Source organism: Schistocerca americana, chromosome 3 (assembly GCF_021461395.2).
Source record: "Schistocerca americana isolate TAMUIC-IGC-003095 chromosome 3, iqSchAmer2.1, whole genome shotgun sequence".
In the NCBI taxonomy this organism is placed as follows: Eukaryota; Metazoa; Arthropoda; class Insecta; order Orthoptera; family Acrididae; genus Schistocerca; species Schistocerca americana.
Genome location: NC_060121.1, coordinates 784445404 through 784470954, shown reverse-complemented (window position 1 = coordinate 784470954; position 25551 = coordinate 784445404). Strand labels below are relative to the sequence as shown.

Genomic DNA, 25551 nt, shown 5'->3' with positions numbered 1-25551 from the left:
ATTTAAATGCTGAGATATAATATCTCGTGAAAAGAAATACAAATGTGGCTATTTTGTTGAAGAGAACTGCTGTATAAATAAATATGTATTCAAAAGTTACAAATTTAATCATTTTAACAACTTTGGAAATCTGAGTTTCACATTTACATACACGCATGATTAGACATTCATCTCTGCTGCTTTATGAATGTTAGTTCGAGTCTGCATGTGGTCCAGTTCTATACCAACAGTCCATCTTTGCATTGGAACTGCAATTTATTAATATTTTCTCCCCCCAAAACTGAGACAACTACATTCATACATCCCAGAGTGTGCTATGAATGTAGGTAGCCACACATGTCTAACGTGAGAACTAAACTTAACTAAGCTTTTCAAGAGAGTGGAGTGCAACAGCAGCCTTGTAGAGTGCGGTGACTATGGCTTCATATAAATACCAACTGATCATTTTAACAACTGTATGAACCTACATTATACAGGTAAACTTATTAAACATACACATAGCTGGACAGCCCTGAAAGCTTAGATCCATTTAGGGGGAAAAACTTCAATGTGAAGCACATCAACATTTAACTTAACATTCAAGAAACATTTATTCCAGCTTGAAAATTTCAGGTTTAACATACACTGAAGTAAATCACAATTTAAATGTCTCTCCTTTTATATTTCTGTCACCATATAAAACTGCCATGCACAACACAGTGATTTGCAAAGTGTAGATGTAGATTCTCAGTTGCATAAAGAGATGCCTGCAAGATGTATGTGAATGAAACCTACACATAATTCTTATAACTTACTTTTGCTAAAGTAAGGAGCTTCCCCAGAATATCATCCCTCAAGACATCAGTGAAAGTGGAGTGTCATTTGAGGCATGAACATGATTATCTAATATAATCCCGTAACTCAAAAAGAAAAAAAGAAAAAATGGAATTACGTCAGGTGACTATTCTGAACACTAAAGAAGACACTTATAATGAGATGCTTATGATCCCAAGGTGGCAGTGTATACAACAACAGTGCCTTCAACAACTGTGAAAACACAACATTATTGGCCATGTAACTACACCTAATGGCTCACACAATTTTTTCATTGGCATTCTTGGTGAATGATTCTTGCACATAATGCAACTTCTCTGACGATAATTCTGGCTAACATATGGTTTTTTTTCCCCTACTCACAAGCTGTGATACTGAATTTCTTGTACCATTATTAATTGTTCTCTCTGTTGGAACTTCTGATATGAAATCTCCATGGAGTCATGTTAATTGACTCACTGACTTCAGTGAATTTCAGGATGGAAAATGCTTTACCAGTTCCATGTCAGCTATGGTCTCACACTATTATCCCTTTATGAAACACCCTGTAACTGTATCACATATGAATTGCATGTCATGATTTGGGTAGATTTTCTATCAACTCATGTATGTCTTATTTCAGTGTATTATACAGCTGTCATGTAGTATTCTTCTGAAACCACAGTGATTCTTGTGAATAACTCAATGGCTGCACATCAAAAAAGTTTTACTTTGATTCATCATTATCCACAATTAGATACTAAGAACTAATACCTCAGAACTTCAGAGGCATGAGCTTTCTATAGAGACTGCTATCACTGCTTGCCTTCTTTATCCCATTCTTCTCCTTGTACTTCCATTATTCTCTGTTTCCCCAACAACCTGTTATTCATTTTTTCATATCTTTATGTGATGAATCCTCAATTTTTTCTATTCCTCCCCATTTTAATCACATCTGTCCTTTCTGCACCACTGCATTGTTTATTCTCTCTCGTTGGAGTTTCATATAACATCTGTTACTATTATTTTATAGATGTTTCCTCTTGTCCTGGATAGTTTTCCCATTTCATCCTTCAATAGAATTTTTTCTCCAGTGACTTCATATCTTTTCCAAATAAAGCAACTGCTAGCTTAAAAGGCTTTCCCTTCTGTGTATTTTTTGGTGAATATAATTTTTAATTTCAGATATCTTACAGAAAACAACACTACACAATAACATTTGTGATATCACCAACAGATTACAAAAAATGTGACACTATGTCAAAATCACAGATTGTATTTTTACTGGGGCAGTAACATGAGGAACTTGGTGATATGTTCAAAGAAGCAATTCTGTGACAATGTATGCAATGTAAAAAATAAAAAACCAGACAAGTGCAAGCAGAATTTTCACTCTAAGGGTTTCATACAAACTTAATTATTTACATAGACAAATCATCTATAAGTTTTGAGGAATGAATTTGCGAGTATCAAAGTATGTAGCATACATGGATTTTGTATTTTGATTGTATCGACTTAGAAGCTTAATTTTTATACACTGACAAGGGATTGCAGACCTTACTATTTGACATCAATTTCAACTTGATACCTCTACCCATTCCTGAGAAGATAGAAAACAAGGTTATCCAGGCCACCCAAAATGCAATGCCCTGAAGGAAGAATCCAACTCAAGCTAAATATGCAGTATGTACATGACTAGCATTTCAGCACAGGTGCACACCATAGGTGCCAGTAGCACCACTTGCAAGCACTATATAAAGGGGAGCAGACAGCCATGTGGATGTACCGGCACTTTTCTTTTGTGCGATTGTTTTGTGTGAGCAGCTCCAGTATGCCTCATAGAAGTCAGCAAGTGTCTTTTGAGCATGTTTCAGAGTTCAACTGAGGAAGAGTAGTTGCCTGTAGGGATTGTGGATTAGCAGATTATCCTTCATAGAAATTGGTGATTGTTTCAGACGGAACCAAGCAACTGTGATGGGAAACTATAATCACTGGATACAGGAAGAAATAACAGACTGATGGGACTGATTGTGACCCCCTTTGTCCATGTGTATTATTTGAGATCATTTGCAGCAGAATGGACTGTGCCCAAAGCATCCATTGCTGCATTTACCACTGAGTCAATGGCACAGGTGTTTGTGCGGGCAATGGTGTGATGAATGAAGGACATGGGCAATGGAATGGAATGACATTGTTTGTACTAATGAATCCTGTTTCTGCCCACAACACCATGATGGTTGGAGTACAGTCTGGAGACATTGTGGTGAGACATTGTTGGACTGTATGCCTCACCATGCTGATCTTGCACCCCGTATTATGGTTTACAGTGGTATTGGCTTTCACTCCTGCACTCCTCTAGTATGCATTGCCGGTACACTAACCAGCCAGCATTACATCTCTGAAGTGTTTGAGCCTGTTGTCCTCCCATACCTTCAAAATTTGATGACATCCACATTGCAACAGGATAATGCTTCAACACACGTGGCATGCAATGTTAAAGACTTCTCTGTTGTCCCTTGGATTGCATTGCTGCCTTGGCCTCCCTGTTCTCCCAATGTCTCGCCTATTGAAAACATCTGGTTGATGATTGTGGACTGACTGTCCAGGATCCACCATCCACTGCTATGCCAGATCACTTTTGCCAATATGTGGAAGCAGCATCAACTGCTATACCCCAACAACACATCCAGAACCTTTCTGCTTCAATGCCCAAGAATGTAGCAGCAGTTATAGCCAGCAATGGTGGCAACACTCAATACTGATTTCATCATATTTCTCACTTTACATGAGGTTGTATTTTCAGTCATGTGATCTTTGTACAATGAGTTATCTCCCAAATAAATTTGGCTCTGATCAATCTCTCTGGTCATTCTTGGTGTTGCATTTTGAAGGCCAGCAGAGTATATATACATATAAAAAAGACATTAGCTATAAAACTATAAATTGGGTCCTTTGAGACACATAATAAAATGTGAACCATGCAAACTGAAAATACAAAAATAAAAGAGGCTATGGGAAATGTCTGATTAACAAAGGCTGGAAAAGAAACAGCTTTTTAAGGTACCTAAGCTTCAGTTCATGCCAGATATGCCTTCTGATTTTGTGCATGGAAGGTGTTTCCTGTAGATTCATGGGAAAACAATAACGTAACTATTAATTATGTAAATAATTTGAGAATAAACGAGACTACTCACTGAATAGGAGGAGGATTGAGTTGTTGACAGGCACATACAAAACAGAAAAAAAACCTTGCTAGCTTTCACAATAAATCCCTTGTCGAGCTTCAGCACAAATACAAAAACAAGAAAAACGCACACGCGTACACGCACACATGTGTGCAGACACACACACACACACACACACACACACACACACACACATATCTGTGCCCTACACTGCGCAGTCAGGACATACAATATTGTGTGTGTGTGTGTGTGTGTGTGCGTGTGTGTGTGTGTGTGTGTGTGTGTACTCTAGCTTGACAAATGATTTTTCTAACAGGTATTTTTCCCTTTTGCATGTGCCTATTGATGACTCAATGCTTCGGCTATTCGTGAGTGGTCTCCTTTACTCTTAAATCATTTATGTTCTGCTACAACAAGACAGAGAACATCAGAAGAGACAGAAGGAAGAATAACATTTTACATGTCATTGAGATCGAGATAACAGAGGTAGAACAAAGAATAATTCTGATGCTAAGCAGCAGTCAAGTAATATGTGGTTAAATTAACAGGTAAAAGAAATTTAGGGCACCAAGCTTGCATGTTAATAAAAGTGAGTGTCAGGTCTGCACAGATGACAGAATATTTTGAACTATGTGAGTGTTTTGATAAATAAGCTCAACTAATGGTTAACTAGCTGAGCTGCCGAAAGTGTGAGTAAGGCATATACAGTTCTGCCATGCTTAAACCAAGGCCTGTAACACTGATACAAACAAAATTTAATATAGTACTGTTTAAGTTAAAGCCAATTAGAAGTAGGAGTACACACTGCAAATCCTATTCCTGAATATTATGAGTTTAGATAAGTTAGCCAAGTTGGAAGCAGAAAAATACAGGAAATACTACAAATAAAAGCAGTTGGTTTGTTTAACTGGTAGAAACTGGCAACATTTTAACTTAAATTCAAATTGCTGACAGATAGTACAACTAGACTAGCTGAATCTCCCATCACATAAGAAGAGAGACCAAAAGAGAGTCAACTTTCTTGGCTAGAATATCAGATGAATTAAAAAAGAAAGGGAGCACAAGTTGTTTGCTTCAAATATTTCATGAAGGAATCTGATATGGTTTGTCTTTCTGAACACCATTAAAACACAGGGAGCAGAAATGAGCACGCAAGTTGTTATAAGCTAACAGCAAATGTAAGATCAATAAGGAGAGTTTTCTCCAACTCAATAATGTGCATATAAATTTTAAAAAAGTAATAATAAAACAAGATTAAGTAGATTCTGTGTAGATGAGTACACTGAAGTGTGTAGTTATACATTAATTTCCAAAAATACAATATTGTATTTGAATATTTTATTTATTAACGCACTTTGGTTCCCAGCAGCTGACTACAACATATGGAAAAAAAAGCTCTCTTATCAGTTAGTAGGCAGGAAAGAACCAACCTCTGCCAGTGGTTGCTCAACATACCTGACTGTCATATGAAGACCTAAAAAAACAGCTACTACCAACAAGAATCAGAGGCTGATCTAGAGTCATTCCACTTAGCAGTGTAAGGACAAATGAAGTTCTTGAAGGACAAGTAGCAGTCCCTATTTCACAACCTGGTGTTGATGACTGGTACAAAAAGCAGGTATAATGATTTGTTCAGCTAATTATGTCTATTTTGGGAACATCCAGAAAACATTTCACGGTATGGTCTTTGTTCATGCAGTTTCTCTTGGTCTGAAGCAAATACTAGAGAAAAAAATAAAAACATAATCTGGAACCACACTTACCGAGAAGGCTTGAAGTAACTGTCAGACTGACGAATGAGGCATTCTGTATCATCATTGAAGTCACCCACAGTTGCCTCACCAAATGTGCTTACCTGCAATATAAATATGTGATTACTCTAATATTTATCAAGACTCCATATTTGTTCCAACAAAGGAAAATATTTTGACAGCAAGAAATAAATTCTATTAACACAACCAGCAAGTGCACAATATTTTATTTTATTTTTATGGTGTTCAAGCTATTCAAAGATGAAAAATTCTGTATTAGCCAATTCACATCATAAAATTACTCAAATGTTTAAACAATGGAAAGTCCATGATGGAACAACAAAAATATTATGGAAAGGACAGATTTCTACTCACAACATTGAAGAGGCGTTGAGCTACAGAACAGCACAGTGAAAAGAACTGTTAAAATATTTACTCATAAGCTTTGCAACAAAGTCCTTCTTCTGAAGTAGAACACACACATTCACACAAGCACAACTCACACATACATGGTAACTGTCTCCAGGTGCTGGGGCCTGACTGACTCAGCACACAGAGGCGGTGGCTATGTGTTTGTGAGATGTGCTTGTGTGAAATGGGGTGCATTCTATGAAGAAGAACTTCAAAAGCTTACAAGTAAATATTTTAGCAGTGTTTTCCATTGTACCTGCCTGCCACTCAACACCTGCTCTATGTAATGAGTAGCTTTCTATCCTTTCCACAAATTAAATGTTTGTCATTGAAAAACTATGTGACACATCCCTGGAAGACAGGCAGCCTATCTGTAATAAAGAACAAAAGTACAAGAGAAATGAAAAAAGAGGCAAGTAATACAGTTTTATGATGCTGTAAGAAACAAGAAACATGCATAATGTGGCTCTTTTTGGTTTAGTTCAGATGTGTTCATTCTTTTAAAGGAAGGGGATGGAACACAGAATTCTGTCTGTAGCCCTTGAGTGCTCTTTAACTAAGCTTAAAGATGACCCAATTCTGAGGTATGAAATAAAATTGTCTTGGCTCTCATACACTGTAAACTCTAATCATCCCTGATGTGACAGAATATGTTATGAAACACAGCAGGTAGCACAGTTATAGTTAAGATTGTTGCAATAGGTGAGCAGTACCTTGAATGCCTGTTATGGATGTTCAGCACATTGCTGCTGAAATGAAAAGGAAACAGGACCACTGTATTAGCTATAAATTCCACGATATGGTGAGCAGTTCTTCTCATGAGCCACAAAATTGCTTATTGAATTAAAGAGGTATGGAACAACGTAGTCTGGTGAGATGAGTCATTTTACCTCTTGTTTCAGTCTGAGTCATCGTTATGGTGTAGGTCCCAAAAGAACATGGAGCTCTGCTGGCAACAGAAAAAATTGTTACACTGAAATTTGTAGATCCCAAAAGACCATGTAGCTCTGCTGCCAATAAAGCAAGTGACTATGTTTAAACCAGCTGTCTTTATGTATATTAAGTGTCTTTCTCATAATATAGGTTAGATTCAATGGACTTCATGTACTGGCTATTTGATAGTGGCAACTAAAAATGTTACTTGAAGATAATTTGTGGCATTCTATGCTGTTGACAAAGTCCTGAAACATTGGGATTTTGTTGACTCACAAGGCACTGAAGTGTAATGTTACCAAGTTGAGAAGTCAATCCAGTCAGGAATTTTCGCCTTTTTAAATGAAATACTATTAGGAGTGGATGACAAACAACATGTGTCTGGTACATTTATTGATCTTAGTAAAGCCTTCAGTGTTACTGATCATCACATTCTCCTGCAGCTATATTCAGTAACTGTGGAATTAGAGTCCAGTTTAAAAAATGGATCGAATCACACCTTGATGACTGTCAACAAATTACAGATATAATATACAAAGACTGTGAAACACACAGGATATCCTATTTTCACAGTAACAAAGAAAAAAGATAACACTACTTTCTTTGTGTCAGTCAGCGACTGTGCACTACACCTTTAATAAAGTACAAGCTACAGTATTTAAAATGAATGAAATATTTTTGTGTGTGTTGAACTTACCATACTGGACTCACTAGAACTGCGCACTCCCAGATCAAGTCCTGCAACTAGCAGCTTGTGAAAAGTAGGTGAAGCAGCTGCCAAAACAAATCGGTGTGCTGAGAAACCTATACTACCTGCCACAAAAACAACATCTGTGTAGGCTTGATGTAGCCACAGTGCTTGCATATTTTCTGCATAGCCGCTAGCTGTCACATGAAGTTCTGGTGGCAGTGGCTTGGGAGGACGGAACGGTGCCTAAAAGAAAAACATCCAAGCTTAAATAATCTTTTATACCATTTTGACTGTTAGAATATTCTCATTAGAACATAGTATTTTGATGCATTTGTAACAATAATGGAAATTTCTGGATGGAGCAATATGTAGAATAAGGGAAAGGCAACCACTCACCTGTAGTGGTTTGATGCATGGAACACAGTTAACACATAACAGGAAACAGCATTCACAATATCTTTTGAGCACTAGTTCTGTTTCCAACAATAGTACACACATTCACACACAACCACACAGACAACCAAATGCAAACTCCTATGACCAGGCCAGGGCTAGGGGATTGTACATGTATATTTGTATTTGTATGTATTTGGTCCAGTAAATCTTACAGGTACAGTACAGCACATCAGATAATGGAAAAGTTAATGTAAATATGTCATCATGTTCACAGGCGTTTTCTATGTATTAATGAGTATGTTTTTTAGCTGTGACTTTTGATTAAACCACTTCAGCTAGGAAATTACAACTGAAAATATAAATACACAAATATTAATGATTACAGTCTCTACATGCTACAAGTATGTAGTTATATTTACACAATACATTTGCAATTGATAAAGAATGTGGGTTATAAACTTAGCATTAACTTTCTTAGGCACTCAAAGCTTTTGGAGGAACTCATCCACACTGTAGAAGTGATGTGCAAACAGATCTTCTTTTAATACTGCTTTAAATATTTTTAGATCATTTGTTACTTTAATTTCTTTTGGTAACCTATTGTAAACAGCTTTACCGTGGTATAATGTTCCTTTCTGGCACAAATTGTTTTTTATTTGGAGCACATGAAAGTCAGTTTTCTGTCTTGTGTTATGTTGATGCATATATTCATTTTTGAGGAGGACACTAGGATTGGTTATTGCATATTTCTTACTAAACATTGCACTTTCAAAAGTGTACATACATGGAAGAGGAAGAATCCCCATCCTTTTAAATAGTGGCCTGTAGGGTTTGTTTCTTTTTATTTCTGCCATGATTCTCACTATTCTTTTTTTCATCGCGAAGAGTTTTAGTCAGGATAGTAAGTTACCCCACAGAATGATCACATACTTCAGAATAGAATGTATATTAGAATAATTAACAATCATCAGACAGTCTTCATGACAACAGTTTTCAAGCACTCTCATCAAATTTCACATTGTACCTAGTCTCTTGTAAATTTGCTATCAGTGTGAGATTCCCATTTGTAGTTATCATGTAGCCAGATCACCAGAAATTTTGTATTTGGGTGTCCAAGTCGTTGTGTGTGTATATGTTTGTACTATTGCTGTAATAAAAGCTAGTGCCTGGAAGGTACTGTGAATGCTGTTTTCTGTTATGTTTCACTGTGCTCCATGCTTTGACCTTTTAATATGTTTTTAGTCATATATGACACTGAGGTAATCCAAAGGATTCTAATTGCCAAAACTTTTCACGCACCAGAAAAACATTTTTACACATTGAAAACACTCGTTCAAGGAAGCAAGAATTTATAGTGTTTAAAATATAATGCTCCATTAAAATCTATGAAAATCCTGTGGCCCTCATCCTAATGCAATCCCTTTGATTTGACATTACTATGACACCTTTATTTTTATTATTTTAAATTTTTTATGTCCCATTGACATTAAAATTATTAGAGATTGAGTACTGTGTCAGTTCAACTAAGGTGCAGAAAATAACCACGCAAGATTTGATGGAGCTATCCACATGCTCACCTGAAATTAATTTAGTAAATCTTGGAACCCTTAAATCAGGCTTGTCCACTACAAAACATCACTTTCTAATGACATATCAAAAACAGGTTACACAGTCAAAAAGTTTGTGAAATCAATGGAAAGGCTGTAGCCAAAAGTCCATAAATGAAAATATTGTATCTTGTGCACTGGTAGCATTAGAAGAAAAGATGAAACAAGTGTAGGGGAATCCTACCATTGTAGAGACAGTGTTTGTATGTAATCTAATTTTTAAATGTTGTCATCCGAATAGTAAACAAACATCCACTTGATCCAAATGTATGTGTTGCCGCAGGAATCCAAGCAGAGACACTGTAATTGTTTATATAAACAAGCAAATTGAAGAAACTGCAAGTGTTTGAATGGTATAAATGGTTCATGAATGCAACACCAGCACTGAAGATGATCCAGGTGTGCCCACCAGTTCTCTTCATAACCAAAAAAACTACTGATTATACATGTCAAGCCACGTGAGTCAGAAAGATGACTAATGATAACAAACATTAGATGTTAAGTCAATGATCATTTGATCTTGTTCACAGAATTCCGTATCATGTTTTGAACAGAAAGTAAATGCATTTTTGAGAATACTATACACTAGTCACTACTACTTACAAATCACCCCATGAGCAATAATGTTACTACACTGACACACCTACATCATTGTCCTACGTTGCATCTACCAATTACTACATCCTCTCAAAACTGAAAATGAAAGTTAATGGACAACATTTCCAAAAGCCTAAGACAGTGGTGGAAAATGTGAGGTGGTAGCTGAAGATAGTTTCTGACAAAGGATTCCGACAATGTTGGAACATCTGTAACAATTTTGCCACCACTGTGAAAATTCAGGAGGGGTGTATTTTGAAAAATTAATAACTTAAATTATATACAAACAACAAATACTTCCACTTCATCTAATCATGGAAATGGCTTGCTTCTGCCTACTGTTTCCTAGTAAAGCTTTCTCAAAGTCGCTCACACGTAACAAGGTTATGTTCACTGCTCTCAAGCTGTTCTTTCATTCATTCTAAATATAATATTTTATTACTTTTGGCACCATATTTTGCCCTCTACAACAGAGGACACATCCATCTCATTTAGAGTATTCTGAATGATGACAATCTATTTACTGCTACTGCTCAGGACAAAATTTAACTTCAGCAGATGCAGAGCACCTGTCTGAAGTATAATCTGATTGCATTCAGAATCTCTAGTCTACGGGAAAAATGAGAACTTTATAGGTCTAAAATTGTAACATAATAATGATTAAGGGAGCTGTAATCTGTGATTTTCTCAACATTTTCTCAGGAACAAGGTGTCCGGTACTGAAGTGTGTATAAATAGTTCATAACGGAATACAAATTTGTTCTACATTACAAAAATGGTACCATACAGAGTGTTTTGGTGATATTAACTTAAAATTATTTACATTGTGAGTGTTGTGTGTTTACATTTAACTGTCGTCAGTCCACAACTGAAATGTTCGCCAGTGGACAAACGGAAAGCGTATTTACTTCTCTACAGTATGTTGTGGAAATGTGTGAACAGTGTTCTAAAATGCTTAAAAAAACGATGTAAAGCCTTTTTAGCAAATTTAGACAGTATTACTAACAACAACAGTCATGACATGTTAGGTCAATGAAGCAAGTGCATTGCAGAAACACATCTCTTCAAGCAGAAAAGAGTCAGGAAATGATGTAAAGCCTTCGTAACAATTCAGACTGTAATACTAATGACAACAGTTGTGAACATGTCAGATCAATGAAGTTAGTGTATCGCAAAAAGTGTGAAAACATGTGTCATTCAGCAGTTAATGGTCACGGAATTGAGCAGAAATGAGTGCAGGGAAGTGCGAAGTACTTACAGAACACAGTAGTCCTACATACAGTCATGTACTTAAAAACACAATGTTTAATACACAGAGTGTACAGAAGATAGAAGTACCTCCATGTACAGCAAACATTACAAACAAACATGTGCAGATAAACATGAATTTCAATTTCCAGATTTCCAGAATTAAAATAGTGTTGTACTCTGATAGCCATGGACATGGCCTCACTGGAATCTTATATGATGATTTTCACGTAAATGCTACTTCCATCGTAAAACCTGGGGCACCTTTGGATGAAACATAAATGCTGAAAATATCTCCAGTTCATTACAATGTACAATAATTATTGGGGGCACTAATGATGTACATAAAAATGAACTATTCAAAGCCACTAACAATTTGAAATAAATGTTGAACTCCACTAGGAGAGCACCTGTAACTGTCATGAGGGTTCCTCATAGACACAACCTTGCAATCACTTCTATTATGAATGATGAAATTATCAAGGCCAATAGACAGTTTGAAAAGATTTGCAAAGCATTCCGCAATTCGCATTTCTTACTGTAGAGTTCCTTGAGAGAAAGCAGTTTACACAACATGGCCTACATCTAAATATTAAGGGCAAGATGCTACTATGTCATAAAATCTGAAACATCTTAAATTAATTAGGCAGATGCAAGGGGAATGACCCCATTATTCTCCCACATCCTTCTTCCCAGTCAACAGCATGCTCCACTGTACAGCAATCATCTTCAGAAGCAACAAGACATCTTACTACACTGACATCAACAACAAGAGTGTCAACTAAACCACTTGAAGTAAAAACCACCCGCTTGTCAAGCAAAAGAAGAGTGTGACCACCAGGTTACAACAAGGTTTTTTTTTTTATTGAAGACAAGTAGCAACCTAACATCGAGGTGAGCAGTGTGACAGTTCCCAAGGACAATAAATCACTAGTGATTTTCTACCACAGTGTTCGAGGTGTAACTAGTAAAATTACTGAATTAGAAGTACTTTTGCTTGATCAGCTAAAGGATATTTCAGTTTTATGATTGAGTGAACATTGGTTAAAGGAAAACCAACCATGTATTGCTAGAATAACAGGATTTGAAATAATTAGTAGCACCAGTAGAGAGACTGCTATAGGTGGACAAACATGCATATATGTTAGGCAAGGAATTGAATACAAAGAAATTAAGTTCTGTAACATAAATAACATTGAAAAAATGTTTGGTATATTGTGTTTGAAAACTTAAAGTACACAAAATAATCATTGTTTGCCTATACTGATCCCCATCAGGCAACTTTATGGCCTTCTTGGACAGTGTAGAAAGATCCTTTAGTGAATTAAGGAATTTTAAAGAAAATATTATTGTAGTTGGAGATTTCAATGTAAATTTTAACATAACCTGTCAAAATGTGTCTAAACTGAATAATCTGCTACAATGACATAATTTATCACCCATTGTCCATGAATGTACTAGACTTGGAAAGACCACTAAAACTACAATTGATCAAATATTTTTTTGACTTGCAAACATTTGATCATAGTGTAGAAGTGACTGGCACAGGATTCTCAGATCATGAAGCAATAAAATTCAGTGTAAATAAATTACTCAGCACAAATTCCATGAAAAGAGAGAAATACTTCTACAGAAGAGGTATAAATGAGGACAACATTAGGATTTCTAATTCATTATTAAAATATTCAAACTAGGATTTGGATAAATATGACAATGCAGGTATGAAGTTTGAGTCTTTTTTAGCTTGTTATAAACATAACTATGAAACTACATTCCCTCTAAAGAAAATTAAAGTAAAACTCAGAACTAACACTAACACAGGGGATAAGAAAATCTTCAGAGCAATGTAGAAAGTTAAGTAAATCAGCTAGGCAAAATCGTGCTCTGAAACAGTATGTGAACTGTTACAGAGAAGTGTATGCAAAAGTCATTACAGCAGCAAAAAAATTAAGCAATGATTCATACATCAACAGAAACAATGGTAGCAAAAAAATGAAGTCAGTTTGGAATGTGATAAATACAAACTCAGACAGAATGAAAGCAAAAAACACCAACATTGTTCTTAAAAATGAAGGCAAAACTATAAATGATCCTTTACAAATTGCTCCTATATTCAATAGCCACTATACAAGTTTAGTACAAAATCTTATAAAAAAATCAAAGCCACATAAAAGCCAGTCATAATGTCTCTCTAAATCCTAAAACTATGTTTTTGTATCCTGTAACAGTACAAGAGGCAGAGAATACAATCAGCAAAATAAAAAATAAATTTTCCTGTGGTACAGATGACATTCCTGACAAAGTAATTCAATACAGCAAATATATTGTTCCTCAGCTTGTTGATATAATTAATGTTTCTTTCAGCCCTGGTACTTTCCCTAGAGAACTTAAGCTGTCAATAATAAAAACAGTACATAAAAACAGTGACCATTATGACGTAAAAAACTACAGACCCTTATCAAAGTTCTCATGTTTCTCAAAAATTTTTTGAAAGAATAATGTATGATAGACTTTCTGCTTTTTTTGAACAAATGTGGAATATTTGCCAATGAATAAAATGATTTTAGAAAAAATAGATCAACTGAAACTGCTATACATAATTTTCTAAAACTTGTTCTAAATTCCATTGATCACAATGAAATAAACTGTGGATTGTTTTTAGACTTATCTAAGGCATTTTATGTTACTGATTATGAAATTTTGCTTGAAAAACTATACTGTTATGGAGTCCGTGGCACTGCTAATATGCGATTTAAATCATACTTATCTGATAGATACCAGAAAGTGGAGATAGTTCATAGCCAGATTTCTATAGCTTATAATGAAGTACTTGTGCTGACAGAATTTTCAGCAATGGCCAACATCCAAAACAAGAAATATATGGCTCTGTTATGAAAGGCCTTATTGGCGTGGGACTGTATAAAACTAAATGAATCCATATTTTTTCAGTGATTTATTAAAAAAAATATTAATTTTGAATTTTAATATCTTCATTATTTCAGTTTGCTATGTAATTGTTGTTGGCACAAGTTCAGTTAAAATTTTTAAGTACCACCTAGGCTAATTACCTGTAGCAAAGGACGCTGAACTTTCTTCAGATTTGTCATCCAAAATCTCTGCTGTCTCCGAGCAATAAGAGCAGCACGAATTGCATTTTCAAACACTTCATTCACACCATAATAAGTGAGAACACTGGTCTCATAGTAGGGTATACCCAGTTCCTTAGCAATTGTGCGGGCCTGGTCAGGCATCACCAGATCACTTTTTCTAGTTGGCCTGAAAGCAAGGCATATACTCAGATTTTCATTTATTCATTCATTCATCAAAAAAATCTTTCCAGATTGTGGGACGCAGAACAAACATGAAAAAAAACAATAAAATACAGTATTATTTCAGTAAATACATAAAATTTAGCTTTATCCACAGAAGAGCCTGCACTACTTGCGGTAGCTGTATTGTCTTGTTTAAAATCTATTGTACAGTATCTCAGATATTCTAAAAATTCTGCTAATGAATAGAAGCAATGATCGAATAAGAATGCCCTTAGCGTTTTACAAAAGAGTGTGAATGATGATATGATTTTTACCTTGTGTGGCAGACTGTTGTAAATTTGTATACCACTGTTTATTGTGGAAGTTTTGTACAGTGATGTCCTTACTGACTGGACATGAAGCTTATCCTTTTGTCTTGTATCATGCTCATGGGTATTAAAATTTTTATTTATGTCTTTTAAATTCTTTCTAACGCACTTCCAGATTTCTAGTATGTACATGCAGGGAAGTGGGAGGATTGATGACTTGAAAGAGGGGTTTGCAAGAGTCTGTTTGTCAAGCATGTTGCTCTGCTCTAACAGCTATTTTCTGGGTTAGGAAAGTGAGTGAACTAGGTGGTGTATTACACCAGAATATAATTCCTTACAGTAGGATGCTATGGAATTGAGCAAAGTAGGCATTTCAACAGTGCCTAAAACTTGCTTTAACGGAGAGAAACCATAGACTATAACATATTTTATTTAGTGTTGCATTCATTTTGTTTATATGTGTATGCCGCATGAAGTTATTTTGAAGCCATATGCCTAAAAACTTCGTTTTCAAAGAATATGAAATTGTGTTGGAGTTTATTGTCACACAGGAGTTGCATGCACCACCTTTTAAACAAAAGTTTAGAATTTTTTTTTTTGTGTGTTTATCAGTAGTTTATTTCCTTCAATCTATCTGTTTAGATATGCTGTAGTTTTATTTACAGCTGCATGTAGCTGACTTGGGATGTTTGTGCATCTGTTTGTGACTTAGAGTTTAGGTCTACATTGTTTATGTAAAGGAGAAAGAGGGTTGGGCCAAGACTGGAACTTGTGCTCCAATATGTCAAAGGTTTTACTTAAGTCTGCCAATGTCAGTGGCAGTGCCAGTGGCACTTCTGTTTTTTGTCCATTGTTTGCAGAGCATTGTGTATAAAATCATAGATGGCACCAGTTACTGATTTATTTTTCCTAAATCCAAGATGAATATCAGTGAGAATTTTGTTTTTCTCTAAAAATTTCTTTAACCTATTACACATAACTTTTTCTATGATTTTACTAGATCTTGATAACAAGGCAATTGGTCTATAGTTTCCTGTATTTGATGTATCTCCTTTCCCATGAATACAGACCACCTTTGTCATTTTTAAGCATTATGGAAACATGCCCGTCAGAAAAGATGAATTGACTATATCTGCAGGAGGCAGTGAAATGTTTGTAATACATTTCTTTATGACTCACTCAGGAACTGATGTTTATAAACCAAGTACATTTTGAAACTAATATGTATCACATCATGAAGTTTATTATGAACACAATCCATTGAAACATATAAATAAACAATTATTTTAGCGTACTGCTGAGCAGTTCAACACAGACATTATGGTGACTGTTTTGGTATTATATTACATTTCATTTGCAATTATGTTTCTTCTGCTCACTACCATTACAAAAAGAGCAAGAGTAGAACATTTCATCTGTTTAATATAGATACATGTATTTGAACTGAAAGAAAATTCATAAATAGCTCTGCACTATATTTCTATCTTGCAAAATTGTATATCAATATTTATTTTATTTTTATTACATATACTACTCTTCCATACAGTTTATTTATATGGTTATATGGATCTTTAATAAATAAAAATCACTGGTTAACGATAATCTATGCACAGCATAATACTGACGAGCAACGTGAAGTTTGAAAAATAATTATTATATAAGGGCATTCAAAAAAGAAATGAGCTGGAGGCATAATCATAGAAACCAGTACCTGTTGTTAGAAGTATCGACCCTGGCTGTTGAGACACTTGTCCCACTGTCATACGAGGTGGTGAACGGCTGTCTCATAACCAGTTCTGCATGTTCAGCTGGATGTTGTTGTCTGAGGTAAATCATTTGCCCCTCAGAGCCTTTTTAAGGGGACCAAAAATGGTGAAATCAGAGGGAGAGAGGTCTGGACTGTATGGAGGGTGACCGAGAACCTCCCATTTGAATTTCCGCAGGAGTGCCATGACTGTGTTGGCCGTATGAGGCTTTGAATTGTTATGGAGCAGAATGACCCAATGGGTGATATTGCCTGGTCGTTCTGAAGGGTGGTCAAGGTTTGCAATAATGCCGGGCATTCACTGTTGTCCTGTGCTGCAGGAAGTGAATCAGAAGGAGGCCATCTTGGTCAAAGAAGAACGTCAGCATAACCTTTCCTGCACTCATGTGGATGACGACATCCAGCTGTACGTGTGGAACTGGTTAACATCACAGCCGCAGGAATTTTATGAGACAGCCATTCACTGCCTTGTGTCACAGTGGGACAAGTGTCTCCACAGCCAGGGTCAATACTTCTACCACACAGGTACTGCTTTCTGTAATTATGCCTCTGGCTTGGTTCTTTTTGAACGCCCCTTATAGATCATTAATATCAAAATGTTTAAATAAATAAATGTACTTGTTGAAACCTATTAGTTTCTGATAGTGAGCTACCATGAAAAACTGCTGTCTCAGTGGAACCTATGGTGTAATATTATTCTTAACCAACACACAGATTTTAATATTATTTCATACCATTTATATGCAAGAGTCTATGCTGGTCATACTGCTGTTCTTTCAACAATAATAACAAAACCATTATTTTTTCAAGCTACTTCATATATATTTTCTAAAAATAAATGTGAAGCTTTTGCAGCAGGTGTCATTCTCATTAACATCTTTATAGGTGTACTGCCATGACATCTTATAAAATACTTACAAGGTAAAATAATCAAGGTTTTGACCATTCTGCAGTGGCCTTCCTCAAGGCATAAAGGAATTAGCTGAAGAGCAGTTGCTTCAATACAAGGTATGATAAAAAAAGTAACAGGACTTTTTTAATTTCATAGGCTTTTTACATTTGATTTCCAATTTTTTCCAGCTGCTTTGAATATTTAGTTTATTGTTAACAGTCAAAAAGGTTATACAAGTTTTTTAATGCTCAATGAATTTTTACTTTCAAAAAAGATGGATCAAAGAATTTTCATAAAATTTTGCATGAAAAATGGAATCAAGTACAGCACTCCATCGAAATGTTGACTGTGGGTTTTGGTGAATTTACTATGAGTAAGACAAGAGTTTACGAGTGATATAAATATTTTAAAGAGATTTGAGAAGACACTGAAGATGAGAACCACCCTGGATGCCATAGCACATCAGTTACTGACAACAACGAGGAAGAAGTAAAGAAAATGGAACTAGGTAATCACTGACTCACTATCAGAGGGTTTGCTGATGATATGAGCATATCCTCTGGCTCATTGCCATACAGTCAATAAGGAATACTGCATAGAAGTTATGTGCTGTCTGCGTGAAACAATATGAAGAAAAAATGGTGGCAAAATCACTTGTGGAAATTGCATCATAATAATGCTCCTATTTACATCTCAATGACTGTCCATGATTTTTTGGCAAAAAACAAAATCGTTAAGTTGGCTCAGCCACCATATTTGCCAGACATGGCCCCCTGTGACTCCCTTCTATTCCCATGGCTGAAGAGAACCATGAAAGAACATAGTTTTGCCACCACCTATGAGATAAAAACAGAATAACTGAAGGAGCTGAACACCATAATGAAAAGTGAGTTCCAGAAGTGCTTCCAAGATAGAAACAAGTGCTGGAACATGTGTACTGTATGTGAGGGGCATTAATCTGATGTTGATGAATAAATAAAGATCCTTTAAGAAAAATTAAAATTTCTGTTACTTTTTGAGCACAAATTGTATATTGCATTTCTAACGGTGTCATAAGACCACCAGCAACATATTTCTTATATTTTACTGATCCTAAATCACCAACAGTCACTTTTTGGAATGAGGGAGGGGATGCATGGGTTATATTACTTGCTAGTAACAGGTAGGCCACTATAAATTGGTGACAAGCTTAACACTCCATGTTTTCCTGTTAGTTGTAGAGAAATGGCGCCATTTGTGTTGTGCTATTCAGCTACAACAGTACTAACACCAAGGTTCTACCACACAACTGTTTGCTCACAAAGGTTGACAAAGCCTCTAGTGTGAACACTGCCTATGGCTTTTCACCTGCCAATTATGACCTAGGCAGATAAGAGATAAAGAGATAGTAGAAAGTTGCCATAAACAAAAGGGTAGGCCTATTACCACCTCTGATTGAGCATTTGAATCATGCTGCACATTTTCATAGTAGTTAATACTTTGCTTGTAAAGAGCTTTCAGTAGAGCTTGAAAGATCAGCTGTCTGCGTGCATGTTATTCTATTGCCCAAATGGTGCAATAATAGATTTTATGCTTAGGTTCTCTTGATGACAAAAATCAGTTTATGCTGAACTAAGATTTACAGACACAACACAAGACACAAAAATAATTTGGTGTATAGACTTGTCAAATTTGTATATTGTTCAAAGAGGAGTTATGTACTTTGATGGCAAAATATTTAGCAAGCTTCAATATAGCTTAAAGCAAGAAACTAGGAATTACAACAAATTCAGAAGAATATTAAAAACATTTCACTAGCCACTCTTCCTACAAATTATCTGTATATTTAGATTAAGGGCTGAAAATTAATGCTAGCTACATGGCAAGAAGAGTGTTCACTGTAAACCTGCATGACAAGTAGCGATGTGATATGACCAGGACATGTATGTATGTAAGTATTTTCTTTGAAAAATACCAATGGAATCAAATGAACATAAGACTAGCAATATCAGATAAATAGCAGCTACATAGTATTACTGGGGTGGTAGTAGCTTTTTCAAAGTACCAACTTTCTTTCTAATTTTCCTTATTAAATTCAGCTGTCATAAGCATGAATGGAATTCAGCTGCTTAATGATACTTTGTGCTTAATAAAGTTTACATTTGTCTTTTATTAATCCACACCTTGACTCATTCCACATCAACATATGCACTCCACAAACCACTGTATATTGTGTGGTACAGGATACCACATATCACTGCTAGTCATTTCCTTTCCAATACCACTCACAAGTAAAGTGAGGGCAAAATGACTGTTTAAAAGCTTCCATACAAGCACTAATTTCTCACATCTTATCTTTGTGATTCTTACACAAAACGCACACTGGCGGCAACAGAATCATTCTTCAGTTGGCCTCAAATGCTGGTTCTCTAAATTCCTGCAATAGTGCCTCACAAAAAGAGCATAATCTATCCTACAGGAATTCCTATTTGAGTTCATGAAGTATCTTCATAATACTTGCATGCTGATCGAACCTACCTGTTAAAAAGTCTAGTAACATCTTTAAAGGTCTGCCTTTTTTGGTGTATCTATGAAACACTGACTGAATGAATGAGACCACATACACTAAATAATGTTTCTATTTGTTTATTCTGATGAAAATGCACCTGTTACTAGTAAATTAATTTAACTGTAAGTGACTTCCACTGTTAACAAAATACTTGTTGGTTAATTACCTGTTCTACTTCTGATCTGATTCTAGTATCTGTTTTCAGTGAATAAAGAGCAATTAGGTGAGAATGGGAAGTCATTTTATTTGGTTTACTGGAAAAAGTTATCATAATTCCTGAAGTCCCCCTTGATGACAAGACTTCTAGATCATAGTGGGTAAATGAGTGAATAGAAATGAACAAACTAAGTCCATTTTAATCTTAAATTATTGACTTAGAAACATAGTTCACAGCATGAAATTACACTGAGAAACTGCAAAATCTATAGGCTAGTATAAACATATACTTGTTTATAAAACAGATAATATAATACTCAAAATGTTAATCAACAGCTGTCTAAAATTACTAATAATATTTCTAGAAATAGAATACTTATGAATAAAAATTTCATTTAGTAAATATTAAACACAAATAATTACCAAGACTAATAATTAAACAATGGAAACACCAGGTACAAATTTCAACAATGAAGGAAAATACAGATTGCTACTTACCATACAGAAGACATATTCAGTTGCAGACAGGCACAATTAAAAGACATTTACACAAAGTTTCAGCCACAGCCTTCATCAGCAAAACAGAAACACATGCCATTCACACACACAAGCAAGCAGACCTCATGCACACATGACTGCCAACTCCAACAGCTCAGGCCAGAATTGTGAGCATGAAGTATGTTACCTGTGTGCTTGTCTTTTGGTGATGAAGGCTGTGGCCAAAAGCTTTATGTAAATGTCTTTTAATTGTGCCTGTCTACAACTTAACATGTCTTCTTTATGGTAAGTAGCAATATATCTTTTCCTATAAGACTAATAATTACATGTTGCACTTCTTAGAACTTGCCTTAATTATATTTTTTAGCTACTTGCTCGTTATTATCTGTTGCATGAGACATATTGCCAACCTCTTTATGATGTTACTCATATCCCAGTTCATGCACTGTATTGCAATATGCATTTTTATCAAGTATTCCTTCGAAAAATATGCAGGCAAGATATACAAAAACTCTCTGTAAACAGATACAATTTTCCAATATGTGCCAATCCAAAGATGGACACGAAATTTATAATCAATGGTATCTAGTATCTTACTATGCTACACAGGCCAATTGCATCTTCACACCCAGTACTAGTATCCTCAAACCTTATCTCCAGCGTATCCCCTCATGTGACTATTCACATACCCCGTTTCCAAAAGGTGCAATATTTCACCAAGCAATGATACTGTCATCAGCAGGTGTGCTGAAAAATTGACAACCAATTGGTGAGAGCAGGACTTCTACCTCCATGCTCCCCTCTTCCCTCAGTCACCTTCAGTTATCTGTGACTTGTTTGTGACCCCTCTAAACAAGTTTTATGCCCAGGAACAAATCCAATATGTAATATATCTGTTAAAACTCTGCTGATATTAGAAGCCTCTCTGACATTGCTGTACGTAGCTGTTGCCCATTGGTGAAATATATTTACTCTCTTATGAGGTGGTCCCATTGTTTAGCAAACAGTGCCAGACTATAAATCCAAAAAGGTCTGTCATTTATCACTTCTTTCATCTCTGGAAATGATTTGTTAGTGCAAAGAAAGTCAAACGATACTGTGGTGGTTTGGAGTCCACACTAAACTAAATCGTGTAGGACCAAGCTAATAGTCTCTATGGTGAAAGTAGTTCACTCGCAGTTAAAATGGGCTTGGCATGACTGCTTCACACACCTACAACAATCTATCACACAACATATTTTAGAGGGAAACATTCCACGTGGGAAAAATATATCTAAAAACAAAGATGATGAGACATACCAAACAAAAGCGCTGGCAGGTCGATAGACGCACAAACAAACACAAACATACACACAAAATTCAAGCTTTCACAACAAATGGTTGCTTCATCAGGAAAGAGGGAAGGAGAGGGAAAGACGAAAGGATGTATGTTTTAAGGGAGAGGGTAAGGAGCCATTCCAATCCCGGGAGCGGAAAGACTTACCTTAGGGGGAAAAAGGGACAGGTATACACTCGCACACACACACATATCCATCCGCACATACACAGACACAAGCAGACATTTGTAAAGGATTTTTGTTTATGTTTCTATGGCAAGAACTCTATGTTGCCAAAGTAGTAGGTGACTATGGCTTTCAGGTGGTATTGTCAACAGCCTTTTGCAGCTCACAACTGAAAGCCAGAAACTGCATTGGCAGCTGTCAGACTCTTCTTTCATCATACAGAGAATAGTTTGTAGTGTTCAAACTTATCTCCATGCTGTGTCTACCTTCACATTTTCTCTCATCCCCTACCCTCTACTACCGATACCCCTTTTTTATGCAAGGAAGAAATCATAATTTACTCACTCACTTCTTTATTTTCATTTTCTCCTGCCTCCCCTTCCCTCCAGTCACACTCTCTCTAACTTAAAAGGATTCTTTTTGCCCTGTGTTATTTTCTCCTGTCTTCCTAGTCTTTAATTGCATTATTACTTCCACATCTCACTCTCCTTCCTCTTTAATTCATCATTACTTCTCATCCTGTCCTTTTGATTATCTTAGGCTGGAAATGACACAGTACTTCCCAAAGTACTATTTGAGGCCTACTACTCTCTCTGATGACTTCTCCTTTATCTTCAGCTCTCTTTATCCCAGCAATGGGTGAGTCCCTCTCAATCTAGGATCTGAAGTCATGTCACCACTCTTTTACCAAACCTCTTTCTTTTCCAAAGAAGAATGCTCGCATTATTGTTTTCTAATTTAAATGTTTCTGTTGGCAGTACTAGAAATTACACCTCCTGAAGAAGATTACTGAGTAGCAAATCTATGTCTCTTTAATCTTGTCAATCCCCTCAGTTACAAAATTACTACGAGATAACATGGGTGGACAGTACTTGCCCTCAGGAGATGAAATTACAAGACATCTAAAAGACCCATATAAAAGAAAAAAAAACTGTTCTAGCTTGTTGACCTGTTAGTTCCTTCCTCAGGTAGGAAAGAGAAACAGCTCAAGGAATGTTAGAAAAGAAGAGCAGATCACTAAGACCCCAGGTTGAGAGTAACCCAAACATTATTTCTCAGCTGAATACAGTTGTCATTTAGTATTTTTCATTTCCACAGTTCACAGTTCTGTAATTAACTCCACTTATCATTTACGAACTACAACTCAGTAAACATGCTTTAGGTCTGTTCACATATTAGAAGCACAGTTTAAATATCTTCAGGTCCTTTCATGAAAAAAAGGTGAAGATAAGTAGGGTGAAGGTAAATATTTAATGGACTCCTTGTTACTGATATCTGTACACTAGCAGAAAGCATAATGACTTGATGCATTTTAAACCTAATGCTTTTATCTGTGAAACTACCATAACACAAATGGTTTTTATGACAAACGCCTAAAATGGGACTGTGAATCATGTAGCTCTAAAAATTATTATAAGAAAGGTGTCGTCCTGAAATACAGTATAACTAACGAGTTACATACATAAATGGTGTCTGATTAAACAGACATCAGCATAAATGATGTAACACTATAAGCATCACAAATAATTACATATGCTAACAATACATATAACAGTGTTGTAACACTCCTTACAGTACCTCCGTCATTCATTCTTTAAGACCTTGATGGATTTTTTGGTCAAAATTCTTGCTTTTAATTGAAGCATGTCCTCAATTTGCACAATAATGATGAATAAGTCATCAAAAAAAATACCGAGAGTTATTAGAAACTGAACAGCACTACCCACAGGAGGCAATAAACCTTTTAAAGTACTTCCAAAAGTACTGTCAATGTTCCATAAAATGGAACGTGGTAAAAAGAAAATGAGAAGAAGGTGGTTGTGTCTTTAGTAAATACATACCTCACAAAAGGACTACGATCCCTGAAGAAGCTAAGATATGTCTCATCTCTGTACATGTAACGCAGATCACTCTTGCACCCAACAAGCAGAACTGGTGTTTGAGGACAAAATCGCCTTATCTCAGGGTACCACATAATCTTACAGTTTCTCAGTGAAACTGGATTTGTAATGGAAAAACACAACAGCACCACATCTGACCTGCATAAAACATTAATTAAATCAAGTTAAATAAATGTGCTATTCTTATAAATAATTATCTAAATATATGCGTGTGCGCGCGCACACACACACACACACACACACACACACAGAGAGAGAGAGAGAGAGAGAGAGAGAGAGAGAGAGAGAGAGGGAGAGGATCTTTCATGAAGTTAATTTCAGAAAGAAAGTTGTGTTTCTTGCAAGTACATTTAAACAACTCAGCCAAAATGTGTCTGGGCTGTAGAACATAGAAAGTAATACATCGAACAAAAATTAATGATTATCCAACAGAAAGCACTGATCACTTGAAGTGTAACCGTCAGTGACCTGAAACATAATAGAACTAATCACATAGAATACAGGAAACTGTTCACCAGTACCCACATAGGAACTACTAACATGAAATCAGATGAAACTTAAAATAGCAAGCATACGCATTTTTGTTCCTAATGAGTTTATGTCCACTATGAACTAACTTGAGACTGAGACACACGCACATGTCACCTTGTGCTGAGTGCAGGCAGTGGGGTCCACTGTGTATTAATACTGGGAAAGGGATGTTGAGGAGGGTCTGGAGGCCTCTTTAGACTTCCTTACAGGCAGTCTTGACCAGTGTGGCATGTCGACCAGTGCTGGGCAAGCTCCTGATGTTAACACAGAATTTCACACTGTGAACTATGCTGCACTTGTCTCTTGTCAAGATTGTTGTGAATGCTTGCTTCTGTCAATTTTATTGTTGTATTGTATTTTTTATTGGTCTTTTGTACAGCAAGTAAAAACCTATAAAAATTTTGCACTGTCATTATATATTTACAATAAAAATGTACACATATAGGTTACTGTAAAATGTAATGTTATTAAAAGATATCTACATATTGTTACACACTCTCAACATCTATTGGCTCTACACAGCAACTTGGTATTATCAAAATAAGGACAGTATAACAAGTGAACCAA

The 25551-nt window shown here is 35.8% G+C and overlaps 1 protein-coding gene across 1 annotated transcript in view; it reads right to left on the bottom strand.

The window, feature by feature from the left end:
• Positions 1–25551, bottom strand: part of LOC124606647 (rho-related BTB domain-containing protein 1) — a 385021-nt gene that overhangs the window by 89403 nt on the left and 270067 nt on the right. The window contains exons 4-7 of the mRNA XM_047138648.1: positions 24394–24591; positions 14680–14887; positions 7770–8006; positions 5741–5832 (exon numbers count right to left, since the gene is read on the bottom strand). Of these exons, the coding sequence (XP_046994604.1) occupies positions 5741–5832; positions 7770–8006; positions 14680–14887; positions 24394–24591 (735 nt within the window). The remainder of the gene's footprint in view (positions 1–5740; positions 5833–7769; positions 8007–14679; positions 14888–24393; positions 24592–25551) is intronic.